The sequence below is a fragment of the Pithys albifrons genome, chromosome 25 (genome assembly GCF_047495875.1).
Source record: "Pithys albifrons albifrons isolate INPA30051 chromosome 25, PitAlb_v1, whole genome shotgun sequence".
NCBI lineage: Eukaryota > Metazoa > Chordata > Aves > Passeriformes > Thamnophilidae > Pithys > Pithys albifrons.
Genome location: NC_092482.1, coordinates 6,170,776 through 6,198,491, shown reverse-complemented (window position 1 = coordinate 6,198,491; position 27,716 = coordinate 6,170,776). Strand labels below are relative to the sequence as shown.

At 52.1% G+C, this 27,716-nt stretch overlaps 4 protein-coding genes across 5 annotated transcripts; 3 read left to right on the top strand and 1 right to left on the bottom strand.

The window, feature by feature from the left end:
* Positions 1-2,316: 2,316 nt before the first annotated feature.
* LOC139682771 (feather keratin 1-like) lies at positions 2,317-2,622 on the top strand. The gene has a single exon (XM_071577330.1). The coding sequence runs from the start codon at positions 2,317-2,319 to the stop codon at positions 2,620-2,622; it is 306 nt and encodes a 101-aa protein (XP_071433431.1).
* A 5,517-nt stretch (positions 2,623-8,139) lies between these two features.
* On the bottom strand, positions 8,140-8,447 carry LOC139682763 (feather keratin 1-like). The gene has a single exon (XM_071577318.1). It carries the CDS (start codon positions 8,443-8,445, stop codon positions 8,140-8,142), a length of 306 nt encoding a protein of 101 aa, XP_071433419.1. The 5' UTR covers positions 8,446-8,447.
* A 4,000-nt stretch (positions 8,448-12,447) lies between these two features.
* LOC139682757 (feather keratin 1-like) lies at positions 12,448-13,251 on the top strand. The gene is made up of 2 exons (XM_071577312.1): positions 12,448-12,583; positions 12,926-13,251. Exons 1-2 carry the CDS (start codon positions 12,448-12,450, stop codon positions 13,249-13,251), a joined length of 462 nt encoding a protein of 153 aa, XP_071433413.1.
* A 5,153-nt stretch (positions 13,252-18,404) lies between these two features.
* Positions 18,405-27,317, top strand: GTSF1 (gametocyte specific factor 1). 2 transcript variants are annotated; one of them, XM_071577476.1, is made up of 7 exons: positions 18,405-18,486; positions 21,645-21,742; positions 23,834-23,960; positions 24,605-24,691; positions 25,389-25,449; positions 26,368-26,449; positions 27,230-27,317. In XM_071577476.1, exons 1-7 carry the CDS (start codon positions 18,465-18,467, stop codon positions 27,272-27,274), a joined length of 522 nt encoding a protein of 173 aa, XP_071433577.1. In that variant the 5' UTR covers positions 18,405-18,464; the 3' UTR covers positions 27,275-27,317. The 2 variants fall into 2 exon arrangements, with proteins under 2 accessions (XP_071433577.1, XP_071433578.1); XM_071577477.1 differs by lacking the exon at positions 26,368-26,449.
* The last annotated feature ends 399 nt before the right edge of the window (positions 27,318-27,716 follow it).

The following is a 27,716-nucleotide window of genomic DNA, read 5'->3' as shown; positions in this document are numbered from 1 at the left end:
TCCAAAAGCTCCTTTTCAGGGACATGTCACTCATTTTTCTCCCCTCTCTCAGCTCTCTCCAAAGATCACGAGCTGTGGCATCTCCAGGCAGCCAGGCTGTGCCAGTGGTTTCAGGTCTCTTCCTCTTGGTGCCCTTTGCTCTGGGGAGGATGTTTGCCAGGCTGGCTGAGTATGCAGGAGGGGGTTAGGAAAGCCAAAGCCCACGTGACATTGAATTAGGCAAAGCACAAGGAGGGCAAGAAGAAGGTCTTCTCCAGGCAGGTCATCAGCAAAAGGGAGGCTTGGCCAAAGGCAGCCCCAGTGAGGAACAGGGCACCTTCCCTGAGGCCAGAGGGGACATACCAGGCACAGGTACTCACTCCAGTGACTTTGTTTTTTTCTGCAAGGAATTCTTACCAGGAATCTGAACTCCTGATGCTCCTCAGATTATCTGGATCTGGGAAGAATTCCCCACAGTTCAACAGGATCAAGTGTGAGAACATTTAAATGGATTGGACTGACAGTGTGTGATTTGATGGCATGCACCCAGGAGGGCTCGTTGGTGTATGAGTACAAGGTTGTTCTCAACTCCCTTGGATATCACAGGAGTCATAAAATGCATGTGAGGACCAGAAACAAGCTGGAGGACTGGGTCCACACAAGTTTTACTCCCTTCCAGAAGTGGACAAAAAATAAATCTTGCATCTATACAGGAAAACCTCTTCCATCACTGGATCTTACAGCCTTCAAACTCTTCTGTGGAGCCACATTTCTGGGGATGCTCAGGGAAGGGATGTGCTCACAAGGGCCCTGGGTACAAACCCAGCTTTTAGATTACACCAAGGGATGCCCTTCCCTGCCCTGCAGCCATGGAGGCAGCTGGGACGTGTCCCAGGAGGGCAAGGGAATGCCTTCAGTAGGCAAATTTCCAGGGATGGACTCTCCCTACCTGTGGTTAGACATGCTCTAATTTTGGGTTGGCCTTTGTCAGGCTTTTGGTGTGCTGTGGGCAGGCCCATGTCCCACACAGCTGAATTCCTTCCAGCCAGGGCAACTCCATCCCTGTCCCAGTAAACCCATCTCTGAGCTGTAGTGAGGAACAGCTCCTGGCAGCCTCAGGGCCATTACCCTCTCCATGACCTGCTTGGCAGCACCCCCACAGGCCAGGGGGCTGGTAGGATTGTCAGTGTGTTTTGAAAAGGTGCCCATGGCTTTGGCTGTGCTGCTGGTAGTGCCCTATGCTGCTGCCAAAGTTTGTGGTAGTATGAGCAGAGCACAGGTCCAAGGTTTATCAAGGAAACAAGGAATCTGAGACAACAATATTCTCCTTCTGCAAACCTAAAGATAGCTTGGAGACCACAGAAACTGCCACACAAGTGGATGATTTTGGAAAGAAATTGGCAATTGTTTCCACAGAAGGAGAAGATTCCTTGGAGTGAAGGCCTCTGACAAGAGTAGTGCAGCCCATCTATGGATAGAGGCAATGCCCAGTGATTCCTGGAAGGAGCAGGGACAGGGAGGGGGCCGATAGTCAGGCACACCAGCCTTTGGGCACCCAGGAACGCAGGGCCTCGATGGGAAGATGTGACCATCTCTCTGAACAGGGAGCGGAAAACAGCACCATCAGATTTCCCCAGAACTCAAGGTGCACAGGTCCCTCCAGCAACTGGAGCACCTCTTCTACCCATCCTCATGTGCACCTGACCAGGAAATCCTTAGGCTTCTCATCCGGGTGCTTGAAAAGTGCCTCTGTGACCTTGCGGGCATGTCAGAAATGAGGAAATGAAATGGTAGCGTTGATGGAAACCAAAACACAACCTGGGGCATGAGGAGGGATATTTTGCTTTGGAGGTGAGTTCTGTAGGAAAATTACTGTCTTTGTGCAGTGATTGTGGGCCTGGAGCAGTGCAGGAGCAGTATAAAAGCTGGTCCTTCTCACACTCTCATCCACTCCTCTCACCTCCATTGCTTTGGGAACAAGGTGAGTTTGGAACAATTTATTCTCCTCCTTGGGATTCTTCTTGTCCTTCTACTCTTTTTCTGTCTCATCCTCCTCGGGGATTTCTCATCACTTACCTGCCTCCTTGCCCACTACTGGATCTTGAGGTTGCCTGCCATGAGAAATGGAAGGTGTTGTAAGGAGAGACGATGTCCAGGGTGAGGTGTTTCCTGAGCTGTGTCTGGAGGGGAACTTACTGCACTTGGTCATGCTTGGAGGGCTCCTTTAGACTCAGAGAAAGGGTCCCCCTCGTGATGTAAGGACAGACTGATCCTCACCCACCTCCCCTGCTCTGCTTCCCTTTGCCCCCTGTGCCAGGTGCATCTCCAGCCCAGGACATGTCGTGCTACACCCCGTGCCTGCCCTGCCAGCCCTGCGGCCCGACCCCGCTGGCCAACAGCTGCAATGAGCCCTGTGTCAGGCAGTGCCAGGACTCCACCGTGGCCATCCAGCCCTCCCCCGTGGTGGTGACCCTGCCCGGCCCCATCCTCAGCTCCTTCCCTCAGAACACCGCCGTGGGATCCTCCACCTCCGCTGCCGTTGGCAGCATCCTCAGCTCTCAGGGAGTGCCCATCAACTCCGGGGGCTTTGGCCTTTCTGGCCTCGGCAGTGGCCTCTGTGGCAGGAGGTGCTTCCCCTGCTAAAGCTGCTCTCTGCCCTCGGGTCTCCACTTGGATCCACCCTTTTCCCTCTTTTCACCCATTAAATGCTGCTGCATCCCAGCCCACGCCTCTGTGTCATCCTTTCCGCCGCAGACACTCTCCCAAGGCACAGATGTTGTCCCAGGGTGTTTCTGGCAGGGATTTTGGGGGATGTTTTGCATCATTTGTCAACACAGGATGACACTGAGTGTCCTCAGTCCTGCATTGAGTGACTCTCTGGTTTCCAAGTTTCTCTGCCTTCTTTGGTCTGAAAAGAATGACAGAATCATGGCTTGGTTTTGAAGGGACCTTAAAGCTCATCTAATTCCACTTCTCTTCCATGGTCAGGGACACCTCCCACCAGTCCAGGTTGCTCCAAGCCCCGTCCAACCTGGCCTTGGACATTCCCAGGGATGCGACAGCCACAGCTTCTGTAGGCATCCTGTGCCAAGGACTCACCACCCTTATAGTAAAGAATTTCTTTCTAATATCCAATCTAAACCTACCTTCATTCAGCTTAAGGCCAGTTCCCCTTGTCCTGTTACTCCATGCCCTTGTAAAAATTCCTTCTCCAGTTTCTTTGTAGGTCTGTGCAGGTACTGGAAGGCCATAGTTAGGTCATCCTGAAACCTTCTCTTTTTCAGGCTAAACAATCCCAGCTCTCCCAGACTTTCCTCCCAGCAGAGCTGCTCCAGCCCTCTGATCATCTTGGTGCCTCCTCTGGACTTGCTCCAGCAGCTCCAGGTCCTTGCTGTGCTGGGGCCCTGGAGATGGAGGCAGCTCTGCAGGAGGGTCTCAACAGAGCAGAGCAGAGTGGCACAATCACTTCCCTGGCCCTTCTGGCCACATGGCTTTTGATGCAGCCCAGGACACCTTTGGCTTTTGGGGCTGCAAGATCACAGTTGTGGTTTGTGCCAGGCCTGTCATCCAGGGATGCCCAAGTCCTTCTTGGCAGGGCTGCAGAGAATAGAATAGAATTGCCCTGTGTCATGGTTCAGGAAGGGTATTCCCCAATCCAGTGCTCCCACTGGAACTCTCCCAAACCAGACCCCACCAGCTCACTCTTCCCCTTCCCCTCTCCTTTCCTATTTGGGGATGGAGATGAGAATTGGAGGCACAAAAAGTGAAAATCACAGGTTAAGATAAGAACACAGCAATGAGACAAGAAAACAAACAGCGGCAGTAACAATATTAATAACAGAAGTGTACAAAGAAAGGGTGATTTATGTACAAAAGGCTCACCCAGCCACACCCAACATGGCCACAGCCACTGGCACCCATCCCAGTACTCTATCCACTGCCTTGCTCCACTGGAAAGGGGCACCTTTCCTCTGGGAAGGGAGAGACAGTCCCTTTTGCTTGCCCTGGCAATGATGTAAAATGGTATGGAATAAGTCTTAGACACACTCACAGCCACACCCCCTCAGGTACTGCAAAAATAAATTAACTGTCCTGGACGAAACCAGGATACCTGAAAATATTAAAATTTCCCTACACAGCCCCGGGAGAACCAATGACTTTATTAGTACATCTTTTCCTTTTCCTTGCTAAACTCAACTCTGTGACACAAGCACTCAGCAGTGCATGGCTTACTGACCACACACTGGCACCAGCTTCCAATCAGACTTCAGGATAACCCTTCCTAGCCACAGGATTCTCAAGGGGAGCAGCACTGCAGTGGCTGCCTTCTCACACACCCATATTATCATAGATTCATTGTAGAGTTTTATTTGGCAGAGATCATTAAAGATCATCTAGTCCAACCCTCCTACCATGGGCAGGGATATCTGTTACTACAATGTGTTACTCGCAAGTCCTTCAAAACTTCCCAAGATGGGACACCCCAACCTTTTCCAGTGTCTCACAACACTCATCATCATGTATTTCTTCCTTATGTCCCATCTACATCTACCCTATTTCAGTATAAAACTTTTGCTTCTTGTCCAGTCACTACAGGCCTTGAGCAAACATCTCTCCACAATTTCCTTGTACATCCCCTTTACATATTGAAAGGCCTGTATTAGGGTGGGTTCAAAGAGATGCTGGAAAAGTGAGACTAAGCACCGTCAGGAGTTCAGCTACACAGTATCTTTATTACTAGAGGTGGTGAAGTCACTGAAGGAGAGACACAGAGAGAGAGGGAGAGAGAGAGAGAGAGAGAGAACAAAAGCAACACGTGTAAATATCCCTTGCTCACCCAGGGGTTACATAGACAGGTTGTCCTACCGATCCAGAATAGTGAAAACTCCCCAGAGGCAGGTGCTGCATCCTCTAGGCTCAGCTGGCTCTCACGAATAGTGGGTGTCCCCGCTTTTCCAAGCAATGATGTCCTCTACGTGAAGCAAGCAGGCACCAGAGCATGAGTCAGTCTGCAAGTGAGGTCTGACTGGGCAGGTGTGGCCAGCACCGCTGTTTTGGGCTGAGCTGGCAAAATGCCAACTGCCTAACACAGAGGGTTAGAGCTTTTCTCCTCTTCTCACTGAGAAAAGGGAGAAAGGAAAAAAAACCCTAGAAACTCAAACGAGTTTATACTTAAACTAACTATATATATATTTATGCAGAAAAGAGAAAATTAAAAGGAAACTACAATACAACACACACTTACATGAGTCAGATGTTAGATATAAGAACAATTTTCTATGTCCCACCAAAACCAGATTCCGGCACTTTAGATCCATAACCACCCCAAAAGACACTTAGGAAGAAACAGGAAGTGTAACAACAAAATGTTTCTACTTCCCTGAAGCTAAACCAAAATACGGTGCAGCAGTGGCAGAAGCAGGTCCCAAGACAGCAGGGCAGCAGCAGCGTTTCCTGCCTCCACTGCAGACATGATGGAACTGAGTGAACACCTCCTATGGGAGACGGGTCTGGACTGAACAGACGATCCAGTATGAATTAGCTGTAGCAGACGTTTTATTAATGTCCATACAACACTTATACACCTTTGGGTACAGGGTTCATGCCCGAGGTTCGTGGCTCAGCACTTAACGATTGGCTGATGGCCTCGTCCACGCGGACAGTAGACCTTTGTTATTGGTTACCCCGAGGTGTTCACGAGCCGTCGCTGACAGCCCGTCCTGTTGCCAACTCTGCAGCGGGCAGCGTTCAGCACCCCCAAGGCTGCACCGCATTAAGCCACAGAGGCAAACGCAGGATTCTATTAAACAGATCTTGGCCTTTTGGCCTAACTGCATATAAAATTCCTACAACCTCCTACTCCTGTATTCATATCTCAGGTTTGCGTCATCTGCTATGAAATATTTCTTTGGTTGCTTAAGTTAGGTGATACCTGTCTCTCCTAATCTACACAGATTCTCTGAGCTGCCAATTGGAGGCCTGGCTAAAACTACCACAACCACCCGGGCAGAGACCCCTGACTCCACCCTCTCATTATGTAAGGGTTCCCCTTCTGCGTGCACGGGCATTGGAATACCCTCTGGGCATGGATGTAGCTGCCTTGAGGTCTTCATAAAATGGGTCTGGGGGCAGCCTTCCTCTCCTTCCTCTTCACTTTCTCTTCACCAAATGTCCTCTAAATGTCATCAGCGAAAACCATTTATCTTTAGTTTAAACAGAGCTTGGTCTTCAAGGGCGAAGCCTCCCACTTATCAATGCTTGTTACCAGTAGCTCCTTAGGAAAAGAATAAACTTTTTCTGGGTGGCCAACCAAAACGCAGACCAAAACTGTTAACATCGAACTGATTCCCAATACAAGGTCACAATAGATCTCCCCAGAGCTGCTCTTCTGCCTGAAAAACCTCGACTACTTCAGCCTTTCTCCATAGGAGGGATGGTGTATCCATGTGATCATGTATACAGCCCTTCTCTGCAGCTGATCTTACAGTTCATGTCTATTTTGAACTGCAGAGCCCTGAGTGGTTGCAGAGATCCAGGTAGGGTCTGACAAGAGCAGATGAGATGCCAAAAATCCCATCCCTTGACCTGCTGACAAGGTTTCAATTTGTGCAGCCCTGGACATGACTGAATTTCTGGGCTGCAAGAGCACGATGCTGGCTCATGTCCAATTTTTTAATGTCCACTATCTCCCAATCCTTCTCTTCTGGGCTGCTCTCCATCCATCCATCCATCCATCCATCCATCCATCCATCCATCCATCCATCCATCCATCCATTCTTGCACCCCCCAGTCTGTATTAATTTTTGAGATTCTCCCCAAACAGTTGCAGAACCTTGCTCTTGATCTTGTTGAAGTTTCCAAGATACACATGTAACCAGTCCTCAAGTCTTCCAAGATCCCTCTGGACTGAAGTGCAGTTATTGCTCCCCTCAGCTTGGGGTGATGCACAAAATACACTGCAGGTGCACTCCCTCCCAGGATCTTTGACGAGGATGAACATAGCTAATAACACTGGTGCCAGCATGGACCCCTGAAGGACACCAGTGATCCCTGGTTTCCATGCAGCCCATGTACCACTGGCTGTGACTGTGGGTGTAGCCAAGCTTGTGCTTGTGCTGCTGAAAGGGTGAGAGACACTGGTGGTGTCAGTGGAGAAGCCCAGACTGGGGATGTCTCTTGGAGTGCAGCAGTTCCACAAGCTCCCGCATCTTCTCTTTTGTCCCTTTCCTTCTTAAATTTATCTCAGCTGAAGGGTACCTGTGTCTCTCCCAGTTGTCCCCCATCCCACTGAGACAGCAGATCAAGAGAAGAGCTGGCCAGTGCTCAGTGCTGACTGCATTAAACACATTCCCAGGGGCCCTCAGCCAGTGCATCCCCTCCTTGCCCTGCTCCTTCCCTGTCTCTGCCCAGGCCTTCCTGGGGGAGGCAAAGGACACAAGCCTTGCTGAGTGTAGGGAAGAGAATGCTTTAGAGGGAGACCAAAAATCATCTCTCTCATAGTTAGGTCACTGAAGAACATCTGGTTGTATTCTCGAGTCCCAGATGGACAGAGAAGTTTAGAAAACAGGGTAACCTATCCTGTGACTAAGAATATTCAATACAAGCCTGTGTTAACAGCCAGTGCAAAACCAACCCCACCAAACCCTTCCCACAAACAGCCCCCAGCAACAAGCCTTTTGCTGGGCATGTCAGGAGAGGATCTGAAGGTGAAATGATGGGACAAAGACTGGATTGCGATGCAGAAGAACTTTAATAAGTCAAAACAGGAAAATAAGCTTGATCCAAGCATAGACCTCATTGCAAGGAGCACCAGGGGCAAAACCAGTCAGTGAGCAAAGGCTGAAGTGGAGACCAAACCAGGTGTCCATTTGCCTGTCCCAGGGAGGGAGCAGGGCCAGCAGGGCCCCCCTAGGCTGGCTGTGAGAGGCTCACAGCCCCGGGGAGCACAAGGGAACAAGGACAGAGGATGGAAAGGAGAGAGTGGCAGAGGGGAGAGGCAGGGCTGGGCTGTGCTTTGGCAGAGCCCAGGCTGGCCCCATCCTTCTGCCAGGGCTGCTGGGGTTGCTCAGTCCCTTGGGAAACAGAAGCCTCTCCTCTGCGTCCAGGGCACTTCCACCCCGTGTGTCCCTGGTTCCTTCCCCAGGGCCATGGGCAGCAGCTTTAGCAGGGGAAGCACCTCCTGCCACAGAGGCCACTGCCGAGGCCAGAGAGGCCAAAGCCCCCAGAGTTGATGGGCACTCCCTGAGAGCTGAGGATGCTGCCAACGGCAGCGGAGGTGGAGGATCCCACGGCGGTGTTCTGAGGGAAGGAGCTGAGGATGGGGCCGGGCAGGGTCACCACCACGGGGGAGGGCTGGATGGCCACGGTGGAGTCCTGGCACTGCCTGACACAGGGCTCATTGCAGCTGTTGGCCAGCGGGGTCGGGCCGCAGGGCTGGCAGGGCAGGCACGGGGTGTAGCACGACATGTCCTGGGCTGGAGATGCACCTGGCACAGAGGGCAGAGAGAAGCAGAGCAGGGGTGGTGGGTGAGGATCAGCCTGTCCCAGCACCACCAGGGACGCAATGCCTGAGCTGGAAAGGAGAATTGAAGGCTGTGGAGGAGGCACATGGGCTCTTCCTCTCAGACAAAGTCCACCAGGCCCTCAAGCCCAGCAGGTCCCCAACTAGCCCAGAGCTGTGGTGATACTTCTGCCAAGACCCAGCAGGCACACACCACCTACTCCTCTCCCTCTCCCACAACAAGCATCTCCAAGACCCAACATGGGACAGAGGGACATGTGTGTGCTGTGAAATCCCAGAGGAGAAGCAGAAAAAGGAGAATGGGCTTCAAACTCACCTTGTTCCAAAGGAGATGGAGCTGAGTGGAGTGAATGGGAGAGTGGGGAGAAGAGCCTGCTTTTATACTGCTCCTGCACTGCCCCAGGCCCACAGTCACTCCACAAGGGCAGTAATTTTCCTGCAGACTCATCTCCAGAGAAAAATATCCAACGCAATGGCACAGATTCAGGTTTTGTTTCCATCTACGCTGCCATTTCATTTCCTCATTTCTGACATTCCTGCCCTGCTTTGCAGGATCCTTTCATGTTGTGTGATGGGAGGCCCAAGGATGTCCCAGGCAGAATGCTGTCAGTGGATGCACAAGTTGTGTCCTTAGTGCTGGAGGGTCCTGTGCAGGCAGGAGATGTTGGCTTGGGGCAGTGAAAAGCAACTGTTTCCAATACCCTTTGCAGGAAGAGGCCCATGTCTGTCCCACACTGCACATGTCAAAAGAGCCTCCAAAAGCTCCTTTTCAGGGACATGTCACTCATTTTTCTCCCCTCTCTCAGCTCTCTCCAAAGATCACGAGCTGTGGCATCTCCAGGCAGCCAGGCTGTGCCAGTGGTTTCAGGTCTCTTCCTCTTGGTGCCCTTTGCTCTGGGGAGGATGTTTGCCAGGCTGGCTGAGTATGCAGGAGGGGGTTAGGAAAGCCAAAGCCCACGTGACATTGAATTAGGCAAAGCACAAGGAGGGCAAGAAGAAGGTCTTCTCCAGGCAGGTCATCAGCAAAAGGGAGGCTTGGCCAAAGGCAGCCCCAGTGAGGAACAGGGCACCTTCCCTGAGGGCAGGGGATACAGGAATGGGGGAGATACTCAAACGGTTCTTTGTCTTTATTGACAGGAATTTCTGTCAGGAATTCAGGCTCCTGATACTCATTGGAACATCTGGAACTTCCCCACAGTGGAACAGGATCAGGAGGGGAATATTTAAAAACATTGGTCTGACATGAGGGTGTGTGAATTCATGTTGTGTTTTCATTGGTGTCACTACAATGTCTTTTTCGAATCCCTCTGAAAGCACAGCAAGTACAGAACATATTTGAGCCTTGGATAAAAAGCAGTGGGTTTCCTGTGTTCAAGAGGGGCATGAAAGAGGCGTCAGGGAATGACAGGGCAGTCAGACCGACCTTGATGTCTGGAAAGACCATAAACTGAATACTAATGAAATCCAGCATGAAAGGACAAGAAGTTGACTGTGAGGGGTCAGCACGGATTTCTGGGGGAAAGCAGGGCTGAGCAGCCTCATGGCCTTTTCTGATGACATGCCTTGCTCTGGTGTGTGAGGGAAGTACAGCAAATCTTCATCTAGATGTTCATCTCACCTAACTAACCCTTCTGAAGCTGTCACCTCTAACGATGCTTAGAGACCACCTGATGAAATACAGGCAAGGGAAGAGGACAGTGCAGGGAACTGAATTCTGGCAGGGCTGCAGGTCTCCAAGGGTTGGGATGAGTGGTATGAAGTCCAGGTGGAGGCCAGTCGCTCTTGGTGCACTGCAGGGAGCCAGGCCTAGGTCATATTGTTTAAGCCTTTCTAGCAACTTACAGGAGTGGAAGAATCACACCCTCAGCAAGTCTGCAGATGCTCCACCATTCAGGGTAGGAGGTGCTGATGGAGCAGATACTTTGGTGTTGCTTAGAGACATGGGCAGGCTGGAATGTCATGAAGTTCAGCCAGAGGAAATGCAAAAATCTCTTTATGCAAAGTCCTGCATCACTATAAGCTTTGCAGCAGAGGACCTGGGTCCTGGCGGACACCACGCAGCAACAGCGTACCCGAGTGTAAACAGCATCCAACAGCTTCCCAGGCTGCCTTGGGAAGAGGGGTGCCCTCAGACCACAGAATGTGATCCCTCTTCTCTGCCCAGCTCTGCTGAGGTCACAACTGCCATAGACTGTGTTGAGCTCATGGCTGGGTAGTATGAAAGTGGTACTGCCATAGTGGCCACAAGCACTGGCCACAGAGATGAGCAAAAAACATTATAACAAAGTTCATTGTGGTGCTGTGTCTTGCAGGGCAGATAGAGAGGAACAGGCAAAAAGCACCAAGAGCAACATCCACCCTCCAACAGCAGTCAAAAGCAGACCAAGGAAAACACGGTCCAGTTGCTGACGGGGGTGGCTGATTTCCAGAACAGTGGCCAGAGGATGGGCTGGGCACAGTCAGTGCCTGCTCCCTCTTTGTCTTCCCCTAAGAGTTCTCCCAGGCTGCTGTGCCCTCTGAAAGAGCTGAAGGAAGGAAGGGAGCCCTCCCAGTACTGAGTGGGCATCAAATCAAAGACTACCTGAGAAAAGTCAGCCCATACAAGGTGACTGATGAGCCACAGGGCAAAGCTGCCACAAAGGGACACCCAGACCACCACGAGGACTGGGCCCACAGGAGCCCCATGGCACTCAAGGAACCCAGATGGCAAGTCCTGCACAAGGAAAGGAAGAAACTCTTGCATCAGGATGGACTGGGGACAGAACTACGCTGTGATTTTAGAGCCCTCAGACCTCCTCTGGGTCGATCGGACCACAGGGTGGGGTCAGCCTTGGGGAGAGACTTGGATGTTGGAAGGGAACAGACACACAGGCCTTCCCTTCCTGGCCAAGAAGACTGTGCTGCAGTGAGGAGCCCTCCTAAATGCTTTCTGGAGGGAAAGAAAGGGTTGTAGAAAACAACTCCCCACAGCCTAGGACACTTCCCTGGTTCCCAGGTGATGCATTTTCTCCTGGCATTAGGGCTTCAGCACACCTCCCCTGCCATGCCCCAAAGTCCTCCTCAGCCTGAAACAAAATCCAGCACTACTGGGGAGCCAAGGAAGTTTCCCCCAGCTCCCCAGCAATGAGGCCTCACAGGACTCTGAATACACCTGGGGATGCTCAGGGAGGGGATGTGCTCACAAGGGCCCTGGATACAAAGCCAGCTCTCAGACTGCACCAAGGAGCAAAGCACTTCCCTGCCCTGCAGCCATGGAGGCAGCTGGGACGCGTCCCAGGAGGGCAAGGGAATGCCTTCAGTAGGCAAATTTCCAGGGATGGACTTTCCCAACCCATGGTGAGTCACATTCTCATTTTGGGTTGGCCATGTGTCATCCTTTTGCTGTTGAACCAAGGAGTGTGTGTTGTCTGCAACCTTGGGTCCCACATGGGAGCTAATTCCCCTCCAGCAAGGGCAGCTCAACTCCAGGGACCTGAAAAACCCCTTTCAAGCACTGGGCTGTGTCCAGACCCACAGCCCCAGGCAGCCCCAAAGGCCATTGCCCTCAGCCAGGCCTGCTTGGCAGCGCTGTCAAAGATTGGGAGCAGTCATGGGACTGACAGTGGGTGTTGGAAAAGGGGCAGTGCCCCATCCGGGTCAGGGTGCAAAGTGTGCAGCCAAATAGCCTGGTGGGGTGAGGAGAGGGGGAGGAAGATGCTGTCCCCAGAGCCAAGACATCCCTCAGGGAGTGAGGAAGTACCAGCTCCATAGGGATCTACTCAAGGCTTGATTCCTGCCCATAATGATGTGTTCCTGCATGAGAAGTCCTTGGGCTTCCCATCCCAGCCCATGAGAGGACTCTCCATGACCCAGTGGGCCTGTCATCAATGAGGAAATGAAATTGCAGCAGTGACAGAACCCAAAACACACACAGCCTGTGGCATTAGGTTGGGTATTTTTCTTTGGAGATGAGTCTGTTGGAAAATTACTGCCCTCATGCAGTGACAGTGGCCCTGGGGCGGTGCAGGAGCAGTATAAAAGTGGGTCCTTCTCCTCACTGTCTCATCCGCTCTTCTCAACTCCATCTCCTTGGAGACAAGGTGAGTCTGGAGCTTTTTCTCATCCTTTACCTCGTCCCATGGGACTTTTCTGTCCATACATGCTTCTTTGTCCCATGCAGGTTCTTGCTGTGGGTGAGGGAAGGGGGCAGAAGTTGTGGCATGGGGAAAGTCTGGGCTTGTCTGAGGTGTCTCCTGAGCTATGGGACAGGCAGGGGTCTCCTTTGGTTGCTCTTGGCAGGGCTCTTTTAGAAAAAGGAGAAGCCTGTGGGTCTCTGTACTGACCCTGGTCTTGTCTCCAGATCATTCCTCTGGTCCCTGGTGGTGCTGGGACAGGCTGATCCTCACCCATCTCCCCTGCTCTGCTTCCCTCTACCCTCTGTGCCAGGTGCATCTCCAGCCCAGGACATGTCGTGCTACACCCCGTGCCTGCCCTGCCAGCCCTGCGGCCCGACCCCGCTGGCCAACAGCTGCAATGAGCCCTGTGTCAGGCAGTGCCAGGACTCCACCGTGGCCATCCAGCCCTCCCCCGTGGTGGTGACCCTGCCCGGCCCCATCCTCAGCTCCTTCCCTCAGAACACCGCCGTGGGATCCTCCACCTCCGCTGCCGTTGGCAGCATCCTCAGCTCTCAGGGAGTGCCCATCAACTCCGGGGGCTTTGGCCTCTCTGGCCTCGGCAGTGGCCTCTGTGGCAGGAGGTGCTTCCCCTGCTAAAGCTGCTGCCCATGGCCCTGGGGAAGGAACCAGGGACACACGGGGTGGAAGTGCCCTGGACACGGAGCAGCGGCTTCTGTTTCCCAAGGGACTGAGCAACCCCAGCAGCCCTGGCAGAAGGATGGGGCCAGCCTGGGCTCTGCCAAAGCACAGCCCAGCCCTGCCTCTCCCCTCTGCCACTCTCTCCTTTCTGTCCTGTGTCCTTGTTCCTTTGTGCTCCCCTGGGCTGTGATTCCCTTACAGCCAGTCTAGAGAGGCCCTGCTGGCCCTGATCCCTCCCTGGGGCAGGAAGATGCACACCTGGTAGCATTTTTTTGCCACAACCACTGTGCACAAACTGTCATCTACCTCTGGTTTTCCCTGCAATTTATTCCCCATCTGGATTGATCTCCTCTCTTTTGACTGATTAAAGTTCTTTGCAACCAAGCCCATGTTTCCATCTCATTCTTTCCCCTGCAGGTGTTCTCTCAAGATACCCAAGCAGAGCAGGATTGACTAGGGATGGTTCTGGGACGGTGTTCTGGGGATGTTGGCAGTAATTGTTAACTCTCTCTGCATGGTCCTTGCCTCTTTGGACATCCCAGACACTCATGGTCAGGAGTAAGGATTTTTCTCTGAGGAGCTTAGGGGTGCATGGGACACATGGAAAGCCTTCACCATTCCCTAAGGAGGGAAGGGTGGGACACAGTGCAGTGAGCCCTTTTCAGATACTGTTAGTTGCAGGTGTGGAAGGTTTCCATGACTCCTCCTCTTCCTCCCAGCTCTATTGATTCTCTGCCCAGAAATGTCCTCTTGACCTTAGTGGTCTGTGTATGGAACAGGTGTGGGGCTACTCCCAAGTTTGGTTGAAAATCTTGGACTGTGGAACACTCTGGAAGAGCAGCAACCCCACAGTGTCTTGAGGAGGGGGTGAAAAGTGGATTTCTCATGCTCTGGATGCTGCTGTGCCAGCATGAGGAGAAAGGATCAGCTATAAAATATTCCCAGAGAAAAGCAGGAGTGGGAATGAAGTCGGCAAGAAAGGTGGAGAGTGGCTATTTGCAAGGGCCTGGAGTGACAGCAGAAGGGGAAATGGCTTTCTCCTGACAGGGGGCAGGGTCAGATGGGGTATTAGGGAGAAATTCCTTCCTGTGAGGGTGGGCAGGCCCTGGCACAGATGCCCAGAGAGGCTGTGACTGCCCCATCACCGGAAGAGTCCAAGGCCAGGTTGGACAGGGCTTGGAGCAACCTGGGCTGGCAGGAGGTGTCCCTGCCCATGTCAGGGGGTGGCACTGGATGATTTTTAAGGTTCCTTTCAACTCAGACCATTCCATGATCTTGTGATTCTATGAATAGGCTCACAGAACATCATCCTCCTACTTGTATCTCTGCTGTGGGTTTCCTGTGAAGAGGGCAAGGAGAGAAGCAGGGGGTCATGGCCATTCTTTAAGAGGAACCTGGAAGCTCCCAAATCAGTGCTGTCCCCAGCAGGTCAGACTGCACTGAGGGTCCAGCTGAGGAGGGGGAGCTGAACTGTTTCAGAACATTCCTGAGGATGATGATACAGGAACCTCCCAGAGCCCTGATCAGCCATTGGCTTTGTAGCAGAGACAATGCCAACTTTCTCCACTCACATCTTCCAGCCCCTTGCAAGGAAAAGCTCAAATGTGAGTCAGGAAGATGTGTTCTGCTGGAGAACTACAGAAATTAAACATGTCCCCCACTGGAGAGCTCTTCCCACTGGGGGCAGGGTGTGCTGTGGGGCAGCTGCTAATCAACCACCAGGGAACACACAAATGGCTCAGCTTCCTTGCAAGAAGCCTCTTGAATTCCCAAGAACACACCCCCCTGAATTTGGGGAAGTCTTTTCATTGTCCCTGTGCCTGGAGAGCAGTATGTGGGATTCAGCATTTCATGCCTTGTCAGGACAGCCTGTCAGCAGCAAGGAGCTGCTTTCCCTTCTGCTCATCTTTTCTTCAAAAAAAAAAAAGTAGTGAAGGGCAATTGAGGAAAGAAAGGAGAAGGCAAGGCAAGGTGCATTGCTACTCACGTGAGCTCTGCAGGAGTCAGGTGTGCCCTGCTCCGAGTGACCTGAGGCTGTGAAGTGACAGTTTCCTGTCAGAAGTTCTCTCTCCCTTGAGAGACCAAAGCCCATCCTTGTATCACCAGTGGCCACTTTAGGTTCTGCAGCCCAGCAGACAGGTCAGGATAGACATTTGAGACACACCTTGATCATTGCCTGACTGGGGACCATTCTGGAAATAGTGATAAAAAAGGTAATTTCTGCATCTAAACCCTTGGGTTTACATAATGAGCAGAGCTGGTTCATGATCTGCATTAGTGCACATGAGAACACAACTGCAGGATCATGTGTGCAGGGAGATGTGATCTTTTGACAGATTTAGTTCAGCTCCAGCTCCTGGAAACAGTTTTTTATGTATTTTTGCAGACACAACATAAAGAGGCAAGTTTCTCTGTGCTTGAAAAGTTCTGTTGTCAGCATTTCCACTCAACAGTCTACGCTGCTCTCCTGATGTACAGTTATGACTCTATAAAGGCACTGTCTTTCGTACCTGAAGCTGATTCTGCTCTTGCTGCTATCACAGAGTAATAAGTCCTCAGTTATCTGCTGAATTAAATTAGGCAAATTTCTGGCTACAGTCAGAAGAATCTCTAACTTCTAAGTAAAACACTGGGAAATCTTCTGGTGTATCTTCTTCCCCTACAGGAAACAGGAGATTGAAGGTCAGTGCATTTGCTCACTGTGAGACTTCTCATTCGAAGTCAATTCCAAGAAAGGAGAGAGGAGAGGTGGGCTCTGTGCGTTGGCCAGGAGGAGAAGAAATTAGAGCCTGAATCTGATGAGCAGCTGGAGGATATGGGAGGGCTCAGCCTGGAGAAAAGGAGGCTCACGGGGGACCTTCTGGCTCTCTGCAATCCCTGCCAGGAGGGGAGACCCGGGGTGGGGGTCAGGCTTTGCTCCCAGAGAACAAGGGATGGGCCTCAAGTTGTGCCAGAACAGGTTCAGGGTGGATATTGGGGAAAAATTCTTCACTGAAAGGATGGTCAGACACTGGAATAGACTGGCCAGGGTAGTGCTGGAGTCTCCATACCTGGAAGTGCTCAAAGACATGTGGATGTGGCACTTGGGGACACGGGTTAGTGCTGGGCTTGGCATTGCTGAGGAAATGGTTGGACTCCACAATCTCAGAAGGCTTTACCCATCTTAGCAATTCTGTGATTCCATGAAGCAAAAGCAAAATCATGAGCTCAACCCATGGTTTCCCAAAGCAAGTCTCAGGCACCAGATTTATTTAAAAAATAATTAATTTAACAGAGCAGAAGAGCAGCAGGTCAGCTCCAGCTGGTGCCTCCACAGAGGGACTCAGATCAAAGTGATGCACGTACAGCTTGTGCACCTGCCCCTCATGTGTTCCCACACACACCTCTTGGTCCACTTTTTGGTCTGGGGTCTTCTAACACCTTGTTAAGGTCTTTCTCCTTGTCTGTGCAGGCAGGAGCTGTGCTGATCTTACAGAGTTGCAGCCTCTGCTGAGGGTTGTAGCCCCCTGATCTCCTGCTTTGGCTTCTGGTGCACCTGGGAACTAAAACAGCCCCAAACATGGGGTTAAACATGACTGAGCACACAAACCATCAGTCTATTATTGTTGCAAAATGTGGGACATGTAAAATTTTCTTAAGAAAGGATGTTTTGTTATGATTGATCTTCATAATACTTTCAAGCCTAATCAAGAAGAAGGGAGATCTAATCTATGAAACAGAGGAGCCAACAAGCTCTAAGTGATGTCCATGTGTTAGAAAAACAAATTAATGGTTGTAAGAATTGCCTCCTTAAGTTTTACAGCTGGACATGCCTCAGTGATTTCAGACTTCGGGGGAGGTTAACAAAGCTTGGGAAGAAGGATGATAGTGGGCACAAAGAATGCAGGATTTACGTGCCACAGAGACATCTGGCAGAACTCTCAGGGCAAGGAAGAAACAAAGCCAAGTCAGCAAAAGTGCTGAAATCAGCTCCAAGTGCAGAGAGTGGAATTCCAGCAGGGCAGATCCCAACCACCAACCCAAAACAAGAGCAGGACTGAGCACGTGGGCTAATTAGTAAGAGAAGTAAGAGAATCACTAACCAATAGATGATACAATACTAATTAATAGGAGTCATGTAACTTGTAGCCAGTGAACGCTAATTCCTTTGTTTTCTAAAATATATAAACAGAAAGTTTCGATAGTTGCTGTGCTTGATTTCTGGGATATACCCCCAGGCCACCAACTCTGAAATAAATGGCCACTGTCTGTCTTGAGTGTGTAATTATTGGCTTGTTGCACACCAGGTAATGAATATGATTTTTGTAGACAACATTATCAATGTTCTTCTCATACCAACACCAAAGCTCCACTTCCCTGAAAGTTTAATTAATGGTAGTAGATAGCTGGGTTCTTTTTCTTTTCTTACAGACCCTTATCAGTTTGATCTTTAAATCACTCAAGCTTCGAGTTTCTCTGGGCTGGCTCTGATAAGCTTCAATAAACAAGGCTGAGGATTATTGAACATCTGGAATCTTAAATTTATGTCCTTCCAAGACATGTTGAAACATCCAGAAGATACAGAGGAGATTAACAAAGGCACTGCAGCCTGAGAGCTGGAGCCTGTCGGAGGAGGGTAGGACCAAACTGGCTGATAAAGGATAGAATGCCAATTAAATTGTGAGAATTGTGCAACTTGGAACCGAAGAACATTAATTTCTTTGTTTGCTAAACTGTATAAATACGTGAAAAGTCTTGAAAGGGATGTGTGTGACACGAATGGTTTGCTCCCCATCTCTGGCCAGAATAAAGCAATGCCTGGCTCACCAACACTCCAAATGTCGTGTCGGAGGGTTTAATTCCTTCCCGACGACATTCGGTGACAGCAGGACTGGAGAATCTCAAAGGTCTCTTCCAACCTTCATCCAAAAGCACAGCCTGGTCAGCAGCGTCGGAGCTGCGGCCGGTCCCGTCCGAAACAGCCCCGCAAACCGGCTCGGTGCGCCGAGACCCTCCCGGTGCGGGCGGGGAATGCAGGGCCGGGGGCTGCGAGGGCAGGGGGGGCTGCAAGGCCTGGGGAGGCTGTAGGGGCCAGGTGGGCTCCAAGGGCCGCCCTCGGGCCCGCCCTGCCCTCGGGGCCGCGCTGGTGCCGCTGGCGCAGCCGCGGGGAACGGCGGAGCGGCGCGACCGTCATGGAGCTGGAGCAGGACACGGGTGAGGCTCGGCTGGGTCTGCCGGGGCAGGGCCGGAAGGGAATCCCGCGGCTGCGGGCACGGCCAGGACCGGGGCTGTGCCCCCTCGGGGCCGTGTCTGTGCCCCTCTCGGGGCTGTGTCTGTGCCCCCCTCGGGGCTGTGTCTGTGCCCCCTCCTCGGGGCTGTGTCCGGGGCTGTGTCTGTCCCCGCTCTGGGGCCGTGTATGTCCCCGCTCTGGGGCCGTGTCTGTGCCCCCCTCGGGGCTGTGTCTGTCCCCCCTCTCGGGGCTGTGTCTGTCCCTCCCTCGGGGCCGTGTCTGTCCCCGCTCTGGGGCCGTGTCTGTCCCCCCTCCTCGGGGCTGTGTCTGTCCCCCCCTCGGGGCCATGTCTGTCGCCCCCTCGGGACTGTGTCTGTGCCCCCCCTCGGGGCTGTGTCTGTCCCCCCCTCGGGGCCGTGTCTGTCCCCGCTCTGGGGCCGTGTCTGTGCCCCCCTCGGGGCTGTGTCTGTCCCCCCCCCTCGGGGCCGTGTCTGTTCCCCCTCCTCGGGGCCGTGTCTGTCCCCGCTCTGGGGCCGTGTCTGTGCCCCCCTCGGGGCTGTGTCTGTCCCCCCCCCTCGGGGCCGTGTCTGTTCCCCCTCCTCGGGGCCGTGTCTGTCCCCGCTCTGGGGCCGTGTCTGTGCCCCCCTCGGGACTGTGTCTGTGCCCCCCCTCGGGGCTGTGTCTGTCCCCCCCTCGGGGCCATGTCTGTCCCCTCCTCGGGGCCGTGTCTGTGCCCCCCCTCGGGGCCGTGTCTGTGCCCCCCCTCGGGGCTGTATCTGTGCCCGCTCTGGGGCCGTGTCTGTGCCCCCCTCGGGGCTGTGTCTGTGCCCCGCCTCGGGGCTGTGTCTGTCCCCGCTCTGGGGCTGTGTCTGTCCCCCCCTCGGGGCTGTGTCTGTCCCCCCTCCTCGGGGCCGTGTCTGTCCCCGCTCTGGGGCCGTGTCTGTGACCCCCCTCGGGGCCGTGTCTGTCCCCCCCCCTCGGGGCTGTGTCTGTCCCCCCCCCTCGGGGCTGTGTCTGTGCCCCCCTCGGGGCTGTGTCTGTCCCCCCCCTCGGGGCCGTGTCTGTCCCTCCCTCGGGGCCGTGTCTGTCCCCGCTCTGGGGCCGTGTCTGTCCCCCCCCTCGGGGCCGTGTCTGTCCCCCCCCCCTCGGGGCCGTGTCTGTCCCCGCTCTGGGGCCGTGTCTGTCCCCCCCTCGGGGCCGTGTCTGTCCCCGCTCTGGGGCCGTGTCTGTCCCTCCCTCGGGACTGTGTCTGTCCCCGCTCTGGGGCCGTGTCTGTCCCCCCACCTCGGGACTGTGTCTGTCCCCCCTCCTCGGGGCCGTGTCTGTCCCCCCTCCTCGGGACTGTGTCTGTCCCCCCCTCGGGGCTGTGACTGTCCCCTCCTCAGGACTGTGTCTGATCAGACGGTGTTTCTTGGCCAGACCACATAGTTGGAGTATATTCAAGGAGAAGAATTTGTCCTTAGGAGTGTGAAAAGGATAATTTGAGGAATGGGATGTTTCCCCAAAGACCTTCAGGAGACCACTGCTCTAATGTCACAGAGTTCCAAGAAGTAATTTATATAAGTAAAAGAATTTTTGGGGACATTGAGCACATACCCGAGTTTTGATGAATGTGTTAGTTCTGTAGATATAAACTGGTGTGAGAAATGCTCACATTCTGCCAATAAAATTTAGAGGGAACAAAGTCGTCAAAGCAAAACTAAACTTTTATTTAACAAATTCAGCTGAATCAGGTGTGTCCCTCTGGCCTGGGAGACAGACCCAGAACAAAAAGAACTTTTTGTACCCTTTCCCAGCTGAAGGGTCCCTGCTCCCTCTCCCATTGGCAGGAATTGGGGTTCAGAGTCTGGTTCGCTGTCCAAGCCCCCCCGCCCCCTCCAAAGGCAGGAAAAACTGCTGGGAACGAATTACCCCTTAACTCTTCTCTTACAGTTCCTTTGGCTTCAGCAAAACCCTCAGTCTGTTTCTAACACTGGGCTGTTAGGAAGAGCACAGGGCACTCTGCCAAGATAGAGTAATACCTGCTTTCTAATACTGAAATCACAGGGTTAAGAGAGTTTTATTTTTTATTTTTATTTAATTTTTCGTTGGCAAAGCCACTTGTGCTGGCTCTTCCAGAGGCAGCTGGGCCAATGCAAGGTCGGTTTAGTCTTCAGCTCCTCTGATGAGCTGAAGGGGCAGGTGACAGGAGCTCAGGGACAGCAGCTCTGCACAGCCCACGTGGGAACACGGATCCTGCCTGTCCCTTCCCTTCCCCATGGGCGCTCAGAGTTAATTGTGACTTCTGGAACAGCATTTTCTCGACTGGGGGCTCCCAGAGCTTCCTGGCCTGGCTGTTGAGGGAGCTGAGCACTCACGTGTGTGAGAGCAGGGGATGCTTAGAGCTGTTTGAACTCCTGCATAAAAGAATCCTAAATGTGCTCAAAGCCTGAGCAATGAGAGGGGCAGAGCAGAGGATGGAGCAGCCTAGGCTGGCTCCCTGGTGTGTATCCCACACCCTCCCAGGCAGTAGTGGGGACTTCTTCCTCATTGAGAATATGGAAAGTGTGAGGTTTTATTAATATTTATATTTTAATATATTTTATAGACAAATATGCGTGGATTCACACCACTTCACTGTTCAGTGCCTTGACTCGTCAGTGGTTTTGCTGATTTAGTAACTCTTCAGCTCCTAAATAATTACATGATATACTAAAAACTTCATTCTGAGTCATGTGCACCACACTGTGCTTCCTCTGAAATGGAGCTCAGTTGCCTCCTGTTCTTCCTCCAGCATAACGGGCTGTTGATAGAAAAAGATTTACTTCAGCTCCTAAAGGTGCTGGGAGTTTGTCACGATCCCACTGATCCTCCTGGACAGCTGGAAAAGTGCTGCTGACCTTCCCTTGGAGTTAGGGTGGTTTCCTACTTAATCAAAGTCATTACTCTCAGTGCTACCGACTCTCCTGTGTTTTGACTGGTGTCCCATCACATTTCATTCATTTGGTTATGCAAAGCAGGTTCTTGCCTTAATGAGTGGTTTCAAACCAAGAGCAACTGGTTTGACTCTTTCAGACCACAGCCCTGATGTGGTGGGATGGGCTTTTCCCCCCTTCACTGTGTCAGTGATTCTGGTGTTTGTAACCAGGTGCTTTTCCCTCAGATTTGCTGGATCCAGAGAGGTTAATCCAGTGCCCTTTTGTGAAGCACCATCGGATCCGAGCCTGCCGCTTTCCCTACCACCTGGTGAAGTGTAAGGAGGTGAGCTGGGCTGGGCAGGGACTGGGTGGTTCTGTGCCTGGAAATGTGCCCTGTGTGTTCTCATTCTTGCTGCAGTTCCTGAAAAATAGCCTTGTTTAGCCTTTATTTTACAGAGCTTTATGATTTGTTTAACAATAGCTTCAGGCACCCGTTAATTCACACAAGACGTTTTTCACGATTAGTTCAGGGAGGAGAATGGTCTCTTGCAGCAGCTCACAGGGAGATGAGTTTTTCCACTTTTAAGTTGGAGAGAGGACTCAGAGTTGTGTGTCCCCCTTTGGCCCCTCAGAGTAGAAGTGCTGGGATGTTGCAGTTCGTTCTTCCATTCTGGGAATGCAGCAAGGCTGGGGAGTTTTGTTTTGCTGATAACTATTCCATGGGCACTTGGCAGAAACTGCACGTCCTGGGCTTAGCACATCTGGGAGAAATTTATTTCCCTTTCTATCTTTTATCCAGAATTCGAATACCCATCATTTCATAGGAAGCATTCCTTCCTCTGGTCTGCATGATTGGGTTTCTTTAAACCTTCCTGAGCTCTGGGGTTTTCCTGAGACCTTTGGAAACCTGATTGTCCCTTTTTGTCAGTGCAGCAGGGCTGTGTCTTGCAGTTAAGATGCAGTTGTAGGCTGTGTGTCCTGGTACCAATACAATAAATTCCTTTTGGTGGAACTAGAGCCTTGAAAATATTAATTATCTAGTGAAAGTGGGGAGCAGAGCTAAGTGGCAAGTACCAAACATTCAAGAAGGCTGAAATCATGTCAGATTTTGCCCAGAGTGTGCAGTTTTGGCAAGTAAATGTTCAGTCAGGTTGTTTTTGTCCTGGTGTTGCTTAACTGATGAGCAGAGAGTTTTGACAAATTTCCTCCTTCAGAGAATAAGGTGAGACAGTGATCACCAAGGACACACAGGTGGTGTCTAAGAAATTAGCAGAAGAAAGTCTTGGGATTATCATTGATCCATCTGAAGATGCCACAGGGTGCTATTTGCAGTGCTGAGCAGTCAGCTGGAGATTGTCCCTCTTGCCTGGGACAAGTTTGTTGAGTTTCCTTTGCACACCTCATGCATAAAATCCACTCAGTGCTTCCACCTCCCTCAGTCACCCTTTGCTGTGTGCAGGACACAGCCCTGGCCCAGATGGGGACACTGCAACCAGCAAGTTGGATCCTCTTGGCTTCAACTGTGTTAGAATCATGGAATCACAGGATTGGCTTGGAAGGGACTGTAAAGCCCATCCAGTCCCACCCCCTGCCATGGGCAGGGACAACTCCCACCAGCCCAGGTGGCTCCAAGCCCCATCCCACCTGACCTTGGGCACTCCCAGAGATGGGGCAGCCACAGCTTCTCTGGGCACCTGTGCCAGGGCCTGCCCACCCTCAGAGAATTTCTCCCCAGTATCCTACCTAACCCTGCCCTCTGGCAGTGGGAAGCCATTTCCTGTGTCCTGTCCCTCCATCTCTTGTCCCAAGTCCCTCTCCAGCCCTTCTGGAGCTCCTTTAGGCTCTGGAAGGGGCTCTCAGGTCTCCCCAGTGCCTTCCCTTCTCCAGGTGAATATTCCCAGCTCTCCCAGCCTGTTTTTTCCAGTAAAACCTCTATCACCTGGAGGAGATAATTTTTGTGGTGACAGCTGAGCTCTGCCACCAGAACTGGTATCTGGGATAAACTTGTACTTGAATGGGAATGCAGGTGGAATGCTGCCAGCTCCCTGGCTGTTCTGAAAGGTTTAGTGAGTTCCTCTGCCTTTGTGCCTGCTTATTTAAAAGACATCTGAATGGGTAACATTTGCCTCATGTTCTCCCTTGTTGGTTTTTAAATAGTTCATTTGTGCTTTAAACTTTGCAGCCCTATTACCAGAAAGCTGGAGGGAGTTCCCTGAGGATCTGTGCCACTTCAGCCCAGGGTGGCTCAGTGTCTGAGAATTGTGTTCCTGTGCCCTTCAGCTTCTAGTCATCCATGTATTGCAGCTTCTTGTTTAGGCTTATATTTTTTAAAGCAACACCACAAATATCCCAGTGGGTTTTTTCCTAGGGTTTAGTGAGAGATAAGTGAACTTGTAAGAGATGTGGCCCATGGTTTTGATTTTTCCTGGTCTAGAGCAACCCAAAAATGGCAAAGAAACTCGCCATGTGCCCATTCAATGCTCGTCACCTGGTTCCTTACTGTGACCTCAGCGACCACATCATGAAGTGCAACGACAAAGCCTTCATGGAACAAGATTTAGGTGAGAGAACCCCCATGCTCACCCTGGGGACTGAGGATTTCCTGCTCTAAGGATAGTTCATGGAGTAACTGGAAAGCGGGAGTCAAATTGTTGTCTGTAGTTCAGCAGCTTTGGGAAACTTGATTTTATTTGCTTGGGTTTATTGGGCAGTTTCTGGAGGATATGGCAGATGCTCTGGGTAGGCCTTGCACATATTTTGTAGCCAGGCTTGTTGAATAGAAAGGTGGTCCCCAAAACTATGCAGGAAGTGCCTCTGGCAGAAGCTGGAGTGACCACAAGGATGGGCCTTTCTTTCAGAGCTGATCTCCCTTGAACTCCTGCCATGCCACAGAGCAGACAGAAGCTTTCTATCTCTGTAGAGCTGCACTGGGGCAAGCAGTGATGTCTGCATCCATGTCAGCAGCTTTTCCCCTCACTCCAGCATTTCTGTTCAAAGTTCTAGGGAGCAGAGTTTTCTCTTGTTCCTTGAAAAAGGCAAACTGGAAGTTGATCTTCCTCAGTCCTTGGCTGTCCCCAGCCTGTTTGCATTGGGCAGGGCTTCCTCTCAAGAGATGGGAGGAAACCAAGAGATGTTTCACAGCTTGAGCCAAAGCTTTGAATAGATTTAAGGACTGCTGGTCACTGTGTTTTCTCTCTTCCCCAAGTGGGTGGGTCCTGTGATCCCTCACAGGAGCAGGTGAAGGATGGGAGCACCTGGCAGGCACCTCCCTGTGATGAAGACTGGGAAACAGGTGAGGACCTTTCCCCTGTGCCACACTGCTGCCTTCCCCCTACTCCTGTCCTCCAGGAGGGCAGGGATGCTGCCCAGTCAGGTCTCCCTTGTAGGACACCTTGCTTATGCTTGTTCCTAAAAACATGGATCTCTGCATCCAGCAGCATTGTCCTGGTGTAGAGAACAATGGAAAATACTGCCTGAGTGGGCATGGAGAGAGATTTCCAAGCATCCCTCCCTCCCATATAAGCTTTTGTACTGTATGTGCAGTGATGATAGTGGAAACACAGTAACTTTTAAGGTCCTCAGTTAAATGGCATTAAAGCAAAAACATTGATCATAGATCAACTTTTCCTTCCTCTTGAACATGTAGAAACACAACAGAGATATTCCTGATCATAGAATCCCAGGATTGGTTTTGGTGGGAAGGACCTTAAAGCCCATCCAGTCCCACCCCCTGCCATGGGCAGGGACACCTCCCACCAGCCCAGGGTGCTCCAAGCCCTGTCCAGCCAGGCCTTGGACACTCCCAGGGATGGAGCAGCCACAGATCTCTGGGCATCTGTGCCAGGGCCTGCCCACCCTCAGAGGGAAAAATTTCCTTCTCATACCCAATCTAACTCTGCCCTCTGGCAGCTGAAGGCCATTTAAGCCAGTGATATGGTGGTTGCTGGGGTTTCTGAGTTCTGAGCCACAGCATCTGTTTTCTTTCACAGAGGTGTTGGAGAGGTCCAATTCTCCTTTTGTTTGGGGTCTGCACAACTCGGGCCTAAACAGGTAGGGAATGCAAGTCTGATTGCTTACACCAGTGTTTGTCAGAGGAACATTGTAGCCTTGTCCCAACCCTGTGCTGATTGCTGGGCAGGAGCTGCCTTTGCTGCTGTACAGCCCCGGGAGGAGGGATGCTGCTGGACAGCCAGTGTCCTTGGACTGTTGGTTCAGTGGGACCTGCTGTCTCATAGGCCTGGTCTGTACCAGAACAGGAAGCCCTCAGGAACACAGGTTCTGATTCTGTGTGCCTGTGGCAGGGTGCTCCTCGCCTTCTGTGTTCAGGAACTGATGCAGGTCTGGCCAGTGTGCAGGGGAGAAAGGTGCTTGTGGTCCCCATGAGTCCTTGGGAGGTGCTTGTGAGCTCCTGGAGCCTGGCAGGTGGGGTCCTGGGGCCTGGCCAGGTGTGCTGGTACTGGGCCTCTGCTTGTAGAGTCCTCCCTTCCTGCCCTTGGCAAAGTGTCATCCCAGTTTGGGCTGGAGGAGCAGAGAGCTCTGTGCCCAGCTGGGAATTGGAAGGAGCGGCCTTGGCTGGTTTCACTGACCTGCCATGGATTGGGATCGTGGGCTGGGTTCTGGTGGCACCAGCACAGCTGGGTGTGGGGTGTGGTGGCACCAGCACAGCTGCCAGAGACGTTCTGAGGTTCTCCTACCAACGGCTTTCTTTGAGGTTCAGGCAGAGTCCTGCCCGTGGCAGCTCCCAGTTCTGTCTGACTCACCCATGCCATGCCTCCCCTGCCATGGGCACTGACAGCAGCACTGTCTGCTGCCACCCCTGGCACTTTCTGGAAAACCTTTGAGTGTTTAGAGCACAGAGAGCTGTCCTTCAGGGTGGCACAGCACCATCGCCCACAGCCCTGCTGTGGAGAGATGCACAAAGGTGAACTGGTGCATTTGTGAGCAGTAACTGAAGTGTCTCACTTGCAGCCCCATCAGTGACCAGAACAACTCTCTGCCCTCGCGCATGAGACCCCCCAAGAGCCTCCCATACGCCGTGTCCTGCAGGGCTGTGAGTACTGCCCGGTGCCCCCCAGGGCTGGCACAGCTCCTGCAGACTCTGCCTGCAGCAGCTCTCACTGCATGGACAGGTTGTATTGAACACCTGCCTCTTGAGAGCAGTTTCTGAGGGGATCTGGTGCTTGGATCATGCTCTGTGTGCTTTGTTTCAAGCATCCTTTCTCTTTATTCCCTGCCCTTCTCAGCCCTCCATTCCTGTGGCCCACGTGAGGCAGCACCACTCTGTGGCCACATTGGCTCTGTCTCTAAACAAGCCCCTCCACACCATATTTATTATCCCCTTTCACCCTCTCCCCAGCTTAAACCAGACTGTTTCCTTGCTTTGTGCCCTGTTCACTGTCAGGCCCAGCTAAGTCAGAGCTGGGGTGACCCTGGGGCTGCTTCAACCAGCACTACTGGGGGAAGAAAGCTATCAAATTGCAGCTGGGAAGGGAAGGAGATTCCTCTGTGGAAGTGTCCAATGCTGAAATCACAGGCTATTATTTGCCAGTAGCAGCAAAGCAACAGCTTAAAGATGCTTTGAGGAATGATTGTCCTGACTTCCACTGGGAGCAGCTCCATCTGGTGCTCGCAGGGCTCTGCAGACACAGCTCTTTCACAGGCAGGGACTGTGCAATCACCACAGAGCTGGGCTGAATCTGCCAAACCAAATTGAAACGGCATTTATTGCCAAGGGGACAGGTGCTGCCTCTGCAAAGGCCACTGTCCCTTGGGGGATTGGGAAATTGTTGTATCTTCCTCCAGCTCATGCCAAAAATGTATCTTGTTTCAGCCTGCAGAGGACAAAGTCAGTGCTGAGAGTTCCTCCAGGCTGTGAAGAGGCTGAGACTTTCCACTGCACATTGTTAAATTAAAATCATCTGGAGCAACCAAACTTTTCTGTGCGTGCACTTTCTTTTTTATCTTGTTGGAGTCCAAGTTTGTCTGTTCAGGGTATGGAGAGTGTTCATGTTGGGTTTTAAACCATGTTGTCATTTCAGAAACTGCCTGGAGAGCATCCTGAGCTCAGCTTTGCAGCTCCACAGCCTTTGTCCCCTTAGGCCTTAACTTTGTCTCCTGTGTGTGAGCTGTTTACAGTCACTCCATAATGAAACTTCTCTTGAGTTCCTTGCAACACACAACTCCAAACAGGGGAAGTTTCAAGAGGACACTGAGGTGCTTGTCTGGTTTCCATCAGAGTTTTGTAGTTTATCTGAGCCACCAGCTCCATGGAAATACAACTGGTCTGACTAGAAACCTGTGTGGAAATTGGGGATAGA

Coding starts and splice junctions, on each gene's coding strand:
- LOC139682771 (XM_071577330.1), top strand. CDS start 2,317: ATGTCGTGCTACACCCCGTGCCTGCCCTGCCAGCCCTGCGGCCCGACC.
- LOC139682763 (XM_071577318.1), bottom strand. CDS start 8,445: ATGTCGTGCTACACCCCGTGCCTGCCCTGCCAGCCCTGCGGCCCGACC.
- GTSF1 (XM_071577476.1), top strand. CDS start 18,465: ATGGAGCTGGAGCAGGACACGG. Junction 25,450..26,367: donor CACAACTCGGGCCTAAACAG/GTAGGGAATGCA, acceptor TCTCACTTGCAG/CCCCATCAGTGACCAGAACA. Junction 26,450..27,229: donor ACGCCGTGTCCTGCAGGGCT/GTGAGTACTGCC, acceptor ATCTTGTTTCAG/CCTGCAGAGGACAAAGTCAG.
- LOC139682757 (XM_071577312.1), top strand. CDS start 12,448: ATGAGTCTGTTGGAAAATTACTGCCCTCATGCAGTGACAGTGGCCCTG. Junction 12,584..12,925: donor TCTCCTTGGAGACAAGGTGA/GTCTGGAGCTTT, acceptor CCTCTGTGCCAG/GTGCATCTCCAGCCCAGGAC.